Source organism: Apteryx mantelli, chromosome 3 (genome assembly GCF_036417845.1).
Source record: "Apteryx mantelli isolate bAptMan1 chromosome 3, bAptMan1.hap1, whole genome shotgun sequence".
NCBI lineage: Eukaryota > Metazoa > Chordata > Aves > Apterygiformes > Apterygidae > Apteryx > Apteryx mantelli.
In genome coordinates this window covers 134,295,330-134,305,199 of record NC_089980.1, presented here as the reverse complement: position 1 = coordinate 134,305,199, position 9,870 = coordinate 134,295,330, and the positions used below count along the sequence as shown (strand labels likewise).

At 43.5% G+C, this 9,870-nt stretch overlaps 1 protein-coding gene across 1 annotated transcript; it reads right to left on the bottom strand.

The window, feature by feature from the left end:
• Positions 1–200: 200 nt before the first annotated feature.
• On the bottom strand, positions 201–1,842 carry DEFB136 (defensin beta 136). Its single transcript, XM_067294850.1, has 4 exons — positions 1,806–1,842; positions 828–913; positions 575–701; positions 201–300 (listed from the first exon to the last, which is right to left on the bottom strand). The coding sequence occupies exons 2-4, from the start codon at positions 883–885 to the stop codon at positions 285–287; spliced, it is 201 nt and encodes a 66-aa protein (XP_067150951.1). The 5' UTR covers positions 886–913; positions 1,806–1,842; the 3' UTR covers positions 201–284.
• Between the last annotated feature and the right edge of the window lie 8,028 nt (positions 1,843–9,870).

Here is a 9,870-nt window from a genome sequence, read left to right as displayed (position 1 = left end):
CTAGCAAACATCCCCTCGTTCCCTAGAAAACACACCCAAGGTTCAGCCATAAGAATGCCATGATAATTGGTTTTATTAACGAGGAGAAAGAAATAATTTCTGTGGTGATGCCTGGTTTGCATTTATTTTTTTTGCAGATGCCGATGCTTGCTTCATTGCAAAGGAAGTTCTCAAGAGTCTTCCATTGCAGCAGGAGCCAGTACCACCAGGAGCAATGGGATCAGGGTGATTCAAAAGACATTGGGTAGATGCAGAAAGGATTCCCAGATGCAGAAAGAGAGTCATCAGGCCCTCCACCCCCTGCATGATGAAAAAGAGAGAGTTTTAGATTACCCACCAGTGTGTTTTCCATGGTGATGTTATGTCTTGGGACCTGTCTGCTTTATTTCATGACATCACACCAGAGTCTGCCATGGGATGGGAAAGCCCCCTTAGAACCCTCTGTGCCAGCAGAAGGGGCACCATAGAAGTGAGAAGGGATGGTGTCAGGTGCTGTGCCTCTAAGAAGCTGATCTGGAAAGAAGATAAGGAGGATATCAATTAATCCCAAAGTGATTCCTGCACTTCCACATACCTTCTACAGCAAGAATTTCCATTTTGACATGTTCCAATCCAATAATATGGACGTCGACATATCCCTGGAAAGCAGCGTCCGTTCTGGGCTGTGCAAGGATTGAAGAAGCCAGGATTGAAGGGCTGCCCTGAACAGTGAAAATAATAGAATAGTCATTTGATGTGAAAATGATCAAAAGTGATTGCAGTGAGGGAGATATTCACACTCTTTCTCTCCTTCTCTGATTTCTCTCCCTGTCTCATTCACACCTTACCTGCAACTCCTTGGAGCACCAGGAAGAGGACAACCAGGAGCAGATACAGGATCCTCATGGCTGTAACTGGGATGTGGATTCCTTGTCTGTAATGAGGAGAGACCCCAAGACCAAAAGATGCTGAATAGAGGGTCCCCTCCTGACTGGGAGATGAGGATCGGCTTAAAACATGTCTTGACCAAAATTGTACATGTTAAAATAAAATGTACTTGAATGAGGACCAGTGTGGAAAGTCCACCTTTGGTGGTATTCAAAAATCCACTGGACACAGTTCTAAGCAACCTGATCTAATTGGCCCTGTTTTAAGCAAGGATTTGGAGTGGCAACCTCCACAGCCCCTTCTAAGTTAAATTATTCTGTGATTCTGTGATTTTTTAAAATATCTTATCAGTCTTCTTACATTACAAAACAATATTCCAGACTTGTACAACACCAGACAGGTTATACTGGAACCAACACAGACCAATCCCTGAATTATTCATCTATACTCTGCTGTAGTTCACAAAGTGTTCATAGACTGAGTCAACAATTATCCACATGATAGTCCAGAAAGGATATCTATTTCTTTTCAGCATCAATTCAGGTAACAACTCACTCAAAATGCAGCTTGAATTTGGATAAGATATACAGCTCAAAATGCAACTCTGAACTCCAATGCTGGATAGACACCCCTTTCTAGGAAGCTAGCCATTTCTTAAATGACAGGAGCTGTCTATCTCTGATGTCTAGAATGAAGGTTTTGAGGCCTCTCTCTACTCACCCGGGAAGTCAGCAAACACAGTTCCCTCCTGCAAACTCTGCAAGCAACCCACAGTTCTGTGGGACAGGTACAGACTGACCGTACTCTCTGGAGTAAGGAGGTGGAAGGGGTTAATGAAAGCAGAACACTTGTTAGATTGGAGATTAATGAAAGAATAAGGAGTGTATAAAGATAGGCAGGTGAGTGTGCTGTCCAGAACCAGGCACAGAAATAGTTACCAGGGGAGGAGATGGAGGATCACCTTTGCTGTCTGTCTCTTCTCCAGGGGGTGCCCCAGGCCCCAACACCCCCTTTTATATAGTGGCTTGGGAAGGACGCCAGAGCAGTCAAGGGCCAATGAAAAAGCCTTTTCCAGTCAAATTTGTCCTCCGCCTTGGTGTTCTCCAATGAGAAAGGATGCTCCTCTTTGAGACTGTTTTCACCGCAAATCCCCAGATCTTTGTGCAATCCATCTTGTGCCATCCTAGACTGTGCAAGATACGTTAGGCCACAGGGTTATGTAAAATACCTGGGAAATGCAATGCCTGCTGTTTAGGTCCTCCAGGCTCCTTATTCCGTGTTCTGTGTGCAGCTTAATTGTCTAATTTGCAGCCATAACATTCCTTCATAACATTTTGTCCATTATGTCTAAGCTTCTGGTTGTCTTTTCTCCATGACAACAGAAGAAGTACTGATTTCTTTTCAGCTTATTAGTTACATAGTTTAGTGTATAACACTATATGCAATTACAACATGTATACATCTTTAGTGTGAAATTTTATCATTTATCGCATTTTCACCTCTATTGCTTCCTCCCTGGATTACTCTTAATTTTTTTCTGTTGTCCTTTCTGATATCAGCTTGTATTCAATCTTTCTCAGGCTGCCCAGACTCTTGTAGGATAACCAGCACTCCTGCTGACCTCATATATATTTTCCAAATTCTCTAAAAAAGATAAGCAGGTTATTAAGAAGAAATTTCTAGTCTTTCTAGTTTGAAATAGCAGTCAGAAGTCATGCATTCTATCTCTATATATGTGTGCATATTTGCATATACATATTATACATGGATAAGTGTATATACAGACATTCAGACACTATATATGTACTTCAAAGGTTGTCAAGATTTTATGCTTAGCTTAGCCATAAATGCTTTTGCTGTTACTCCTTTCTGGGACACAGATGCAGCCATTGCTATTTCACAAGTGCTTTGGCTCTAAGCCTAAATTATATGAAGAACTCTGGCCTCTACCGGGTATATGTGGCATCTTTATTGGCAGCAAATTCCATACAATCCAAGTGGCTTAACTGAACCCCACTAGCCTGGTTAGGGAGGCTGGGCAGCACACGTGAGAAGCCTTGCTGAGGTGGTCTGCCTCTTTTTCCAGGGCAGCGACAGATGTGGGTAGGCCAGCTACATGCTTTTAAACACATGACAGACCATCGAGTCAGCCAAATCACAAAGGCAGAATTTGCAGCACCTTCTTGTTCAGTGAACACACACAAAAAAAAAAAAAAAAAGAAAAAAAGAAAAAAAAGAAAAGAAAAAAAAGAAAAGAAAAAAAAGGAAAAAAAAGAAGTCTCTGAATCTCTAATGTTGATTTTATTAGAACACAAAATAGAATGAGGGGATTTGGGGCATGGAGAAAATGCAGATCTCCCTGTTCACTGTGTCCACCAGTGAGAAAACCTTTCTTCCAGGTTTGCTTTCAGTCGGGCGTCTTTGTGCAGTTTTCTGGTTGTCAGAAACACCACATCATCCCTTTCTGGGTCAGCAAGAAAGAGTCTTTCTTTCCGCTCTTCCTCCATCCCCATCCTGACCAGATGTCTGGTCCCTGTCTCTTTGTGAGCTTCCCACTCTCCTGTACCAGCTGATCTCCTCTGGATGGGTCTCTGCCTACCCCACTGTCTGCTTCAGAAGTTCACCTAAATTCAGTTACTCCCAGGTGTGGTGCAAGGACCCATCGGCAGGATGATGACTCTTGCAGGCATATTTCTCCTTTCTGCTCAGCCACTGCCCTCTAACCTCTTCCTCCCCGCAAAAAATATATGATCGCCTGTGAGCCAACAACTTAAAAAAGTCAAACCATGCATCACAGGGGTTGAAATTAAGTTTTGTTTATTTTTAGTCCTTTCTTAATTCTTTTTTAATGCTTCTGTTATTGTTGTATCAGAGCTGGGCCCAGCTTGTTTCACTTCTTCCGGCTTGCCGTGAAGGACACTAGAGACCTGTCTTTGCCTGGAGCTGTTGGGCAAGACCAAATTAGAAATAATGCATGGATATTTAAAAAAGAGAAAAATAATTGCATGGGGCTGTAAAGCCATGGAGATTGTAAAGGTCTGCATATGGATGGCCAGCATTGGCCCAAGGTTAAACCATGAAGTAACATGAAAAACTGCAGGATATTGCAGATGACAGAAGGTCAAAAGTTGTTGGCCAACCTCAAGCCAGGGCTAAAGTAATATGACAATAACGGGAGAAATTAACAGAAAAAAGATGTGAAGGGGAGTATCTCCCTTGGACGGAGAAAGGAAAAACAGTAAAATGGGTATAGGTTGCTTATTTGGGAGGGTAAAAAGCGTGGGGGAAAGGGAATTTCAAGCAAAACAAACCAGGTGCTTGGAGCTGCTTTGGGCTCCTTGCTGGGCTTTACCTCTGATCAGTGCAGCTTGGAGAAGCAAAATAAACCTGTTCCTCTGGCCACACTTGTGTCCAACTTACTTCCACAGTCAGGAGGACTTGGAATTTTTCTAAAGCCAGTAAGGGAACACCGCAAGGGGTCAGACCAGGCATCTTGACAGCCTCGCAGAGGCATTGCCCAATTACTCATGATTAGCATAAGTACTTCTTCTGAATTCCCAGCATGCAGCTGAGCATCCTACCTCAAGTTTGAGGTGATGTGAATTACATCTGCACTTAAAACAGTGAGTACAACAGGGGGAAATGACCAATCTGATGATAAATTACCAGATTGCCTTGCACCCAGGCTGACCATGACAGCTCCATCCTGGGAGAGAGAAGAAGGAACTGGTAATTTACCTCTCATCCCTCAGTTATGCCACCATACTTTTGGGGTCATTTTTTTTCAGACTTTAGCCGGTGCAAAGAGAGGAACTTTTCTATGTTGATGGTTTCCCTCTTGAATCCTTGAGCTTCCAGCGATCCCCTCTCAGCAGCCCTGCTTCTGTCTGTGCTTTTGCCTTTCCTTTCCTGCACAGCTCTAGAGAATTTGTTACAGTTTTTTTCACAACTTATTTTTTCGGCAGTCTGGGCCATGGTAGCGCAGCTGGATTTTTTCAGTGCTGGGTCACAGAACGCTGAAACCTGGGGTGTGGCAGAGGATCACAGAGGGGTTTAGGGAGAGAGAAAGAGAGAGAAATACAGTAAAACCTTTAGAAAAATAACACTGAACTATTCCCTTCAGCTCATTTCCTTCTTGTTTCATACATACCCTGTCCCACAGTGTTTATTTTTGCACCACGTGACAATTTTAAATGAAACTCCCCACCACCACCACCACTCAGGGAAGATTACTGAAGAGGGGTTATTTTGATTTGATGAATCCTTCTTTTACAGCCTTCTCCTCACATGCACCTTCCTACCATGAATAATTTCCAGTTGCAAAAGTACTTTGCTATTCTTTTTCAAGTAACAAAATGCAACCTTTGGAGGTTGCTGCCCTCAGAGTCTTGCAGCCTGACCAAGAGAAGCTGCACTCCTGGTCCTTCCCCTGGAGACTTTATCTGGTTTCTTTCCTGTTGCTTTCCGTATTGACAGTTGAACATCAGTGTCTATCCTGTTCCCTTCAGAAAAATGCGTGGCCTGAAAAAAAAGCAATGTGGACTTGTAGGGAAATTGCACAGGGCAGAAGACCAGTTTTCTGGATAAAGCTGATACTGGAGATGGGAGCTGAGTGACACCAAGTTTCAGGGACAGTTATTACTGCACTGGTGATGTTGGGCTGGAGCAGCAGGGCCAAGGGACTGTCTGGTTACAGCAGATTGCTTTAAAAGGTGCTGGGACTGTTCCAGATTCATGCAATGCAGAACCACAGCAGTGGAGAAACTGCATGAGCAGTTGCTGCCCTTGACTTGGGCCATGTGTGTAAAAATGCTTAAGAGTATGTTGGACTAAAGGGAGAGGAGGAACCTAAAATTTTTTGATGTCCCCTTTGTGGAGTCCTCGATTTACCCTTTACAGCAACTGTGCCTGTGAGAGGCTGTTCCGCTGTAATACAAATAAAAGTGTTACAGAATAAATTGAAATATAGGTTCTCATGAGGCAAGGAGAAATGTGCACAAAGATATTCCTTATGATAACTCTACAGACCTGAGTAAGTAGGAAAGGGTAAATGCTGCTGGCATGTCCCGCTTGCTGAATTCCCTGTTCGCCTGTGACAGCCAGTGCACAGCGCTGTTGTTGCAGATGTGCATGCAGCTGTGTGCATGGTCAGTGGAAACCTCTCTCTCGAGAGAGAGGTTTGAGCTCATTAACCAGCGAACCCATCTCTGAACGGGCAGTGGGGAGCCAGAGCTCAGCGCACGAGTGCCTGCTGCATGTTTCAGGGATGGTGTCAGAGAGCTGCCTGCATCACCGACTTCCCATAGTGGCTGCTGCTGTGGTTTTTAGTCTTCCTGGCTCGTATAACAAGCAGGATCATAAATCTTGCCCTAGAGGGGGGAGCCAGGGCAGAGCAGCCTGGGAGGGATGCCACGCTTGGGCAAAGAACAGGACCGAAGCACCTTGTTTCTCTCTGTGGGACTGGATGATTTTGAGACATCTCAGTGCTGGGAATATCTTCCTCACCACCATTTGTCAGCTTTGTACTGAATGCACTGAACTGAAAGGCAGCTCAGATGTCCACCTTTGGCTTATTTAAACCTTGTTTCTGGTCTCAGCTGTGTAATTTCCCTATATGGAATAAAGCCTGGTTTTGTAATACAATCTGTGAAGCACAGATAAATATTACTGCTGCTCAGCAGAGATGAAATTTAATTCCTGCTCTCTGTTTCCCAGCCAAGCATGTTTGTGCACGTATTTCAACGGTTTTGAAAGCAGGCGGCAAGCCCTCTATTGCCTGCATCATCTCCAGATGGTCAGCTTGGGGTGTCTTTGTGGGTGGAAGAGGTGCAGCCCCGCTACCGTGCTGGGAGGGCGCAGGAAACAGCTCTCAGTCAGCATTGCTGAAGAAAACACCAGGTGGCAATCGTGACTCCCAGACGGGTTTTTGCCAAGTCAGTTCTGGGCCGGTTTCCACAGGGCCGTCCAAGGACAGTGAACTGGCAACAGGACTGTTCCCTGGCTGGATTTCGTGCCACTTTTGCAAACCGCGGATGTGCCGTGAGGATAGATGTCAGGCGATTGTACTAGAGGTCCATTGCCCTTCCCTTCTTTTGCACATAGGACACTGGAAGACAAGGACGTCAAAGAGCAGGTGAAGGATCCTCATGGCTTAAAGCTGGCTGGGGACTCCCTGTCATCAGAGGTAAGTCTCAGCAAGGAGGAGATGATATATAGACTCACAGGGCTTAATTCAGGTGCTCTCACACAGGCATCTAGAGCGACGTGCAGTGCCCTGGTGAGATCTCCACCTGGGACAGGCAGATAAGGTGCAGGAGTGAGGAGACCCAAGCCTTGCTGGAGCAGCACCGGGCGGCCAGTGGGACACCAAGGGCATCTCCGATGGCACTTCATGCCCGAGTGTGAGCAAATGAATTGAGCCCTGGGTATTTACTGAGCACAGGAATCTGTGGCATGATGCATGATAAAAATACCTGCTTTAAGTCAGCTGGCATTTATAAGAGGAGTTCTTCAACCTGTTCATATTAGCAAATTTATATGCAGATATACACACACACACACACACACATGCATGCATTTACATGTATATATGTATGCACACACATATTTTGGTGTGAATGTGCTAAAAGGACTGTAGAGAAATGAAAGAGTAAGCACTACCATCATTATAAAAAGTGAGGTGTGTAATTTTAAATAAACAATCTCTTAAATTAATATCCTGACTATTCCTGACTAAATCACAGTCTAGAATATTCTTTTATAATCATATGTTCTTTAGCTAAAACAAAATATAAAACAATTTAGAAAACTGAGCCTTTATTTCTTTTATAATACTTATAGATCATGAACATATGCATACACATACACAGACATATAAAAATATATATGTGTATCTGTGTGTGTTCTCTGTATAAAAGAAAGATGAACATGATTTCTAGGGCTATGCACAATATCCTTTGCATCAATGCAGAGAGAGGAAACTGAATCAGAAATATAACTATCAAAATGCTTTTGGTACATAGTATTAATTCATGTGTTGCACATATTTAATTGCAAAGATACAGATTAGGGAAATGCATCCCTTTAATGAGCTTAAAGAGCCCAAACAATAATTAAAGTCAATAATAATATAGTGTAATGGATAGTTTAATTACCATATTTAAGGAATTTTAGAGCAAGTTTACCAACAAGTATACTAACAGATACAGTCTTTTAGTATAAGGTTTTATCACAGTCCTTTTTCATATATGAACTCTGATCTCTGTTTTGTACCATGCTTGGCAGGTGATACAGGTACAAAGAGGGAAATATGAGGAAAGGGTCTTGTCATCCTGTTTGAATTCACAGTGTTTATTTCTGCTTGCTTAAATAAAATTAAAACAAAATGCTCCTACCTGCTGGGCTCCCCAGTACAAGAGGGATGTGGCACTACTGGAGCAAGTCCAGCGAAGGGCCACAAAGATGATTAGGGGACTGGAGCATCTCTCTTATGAGGAAAGATTGAGAGAGCTGGGCCTGTTTAGCCTGGAGAAGAGAAGGCTGAGAGGAGATCTTAGCAACGTGTACAAGTATCTGAAGGGAGGGTGTCGAGAGGATGGGACCAGACTCTTTTCAGTGGTGCCGAGCGACAGGACGCGAGGCAACGGGCACAAACTGAAACACAGACGCTTCCATCTTAACATGAGGAAAAACTTTTTCCCTGTGAGGGTGTCAGAGCACTGGAACAGGTTGCCCCGAGAGGTGGTGGAGTCTCCTGCTCTGGAGATATTCAGAACACGCCGGGATGCAATCCTGTGCAATGTGCTCTAGGTGACCCTGCTTGAGCAGGGGGGTTGGACTAGATGATCTCCAGAGGTCCCTTCCAACCTCAGCGATTCTGTGATTCTGTGATTCTGTGCTGTAAAACACATATGCATGTTGCATCAATTACCTAGCAGTGTGATTAGGTAAGAGTTGTCTCTGGGTGGTTAAAGCTCTCATTTGTTTTCTTCCTGTCACAATATCACTTGGACCCAAGTAAACAGAATTTCAGGCTGCTATTGAAACAGAGACTGGTGATTTCTAAAGGAAGGGAAGGTTTCCCACCTTGCCAGATGCTCATTGTTGGCTGCCCATCCACTGCCGAGGCAAAGCAATTCCCACAATCCTTATCCCTAGACCTGCCTCTATTACCTGTTAGACAGATGTAATTCACAGCGCTTAGCAATACTAGCAATATAGGGAATATCAGATTAAAAGCACAGCAAAAAATGCTCAGTCACTGAGAACTGAGTGCAATTATTCCCATATAAATTTCACCAAAAGGAACCACATCTGCCATCTGCAGCAGTCTAATGCAGCATTTCAGTGAGGACATCCATGTTTTTGAGGAGGTAGCAGAACTATTGACCTAACAAGAACGTGGCTAGATATGCCTATCTGTTACCCGTCCCTAATTCTTTCAAGAGGAAGGTAGGTCTCATTTTTCCCTTTTGCACCATTTTCCTTTTTCCCCTTCTTTCTTCTTAATAATTTAAGAAGGTCTGCCACAGGGGAAAAGAAAAATGTAGCTGTGCTTTGATGCAAAATTAAATTGTAAAGATGACTAGAAAATGGAGGCAAAACTTAACAATTTGGGATACATTCAATCTCGTTTTTTACTATTTTTTATTATTATTGCATTGTCCAAACATTCCCTCCTCATCATCTTCATCAAGAAGGAGCAAGATCCTCTCCAACTGCAGACTTACCCAATGATACACAACTACCCTTCATGTAAATCTGCATTTCTTGGGGAGATAAGTGAGGAAGAGAGGTATATTTCGTAGAACAACTTCTCCAACAGACTCTGGTTTACTAAGAGCCCTTTGCTTCACTACAGCTGTATGTTCTAACTTCAGAATGGGGTCTTTTCAAAGATATCATGTGTTTTTCTGATTTTGTCCATTCCCTCCAATTATTGTCTTACTGCCTCAGCCAGCTGGCCAGCCCCCTTTGAAGTGAGGCTACCAATATCTTCGGAGA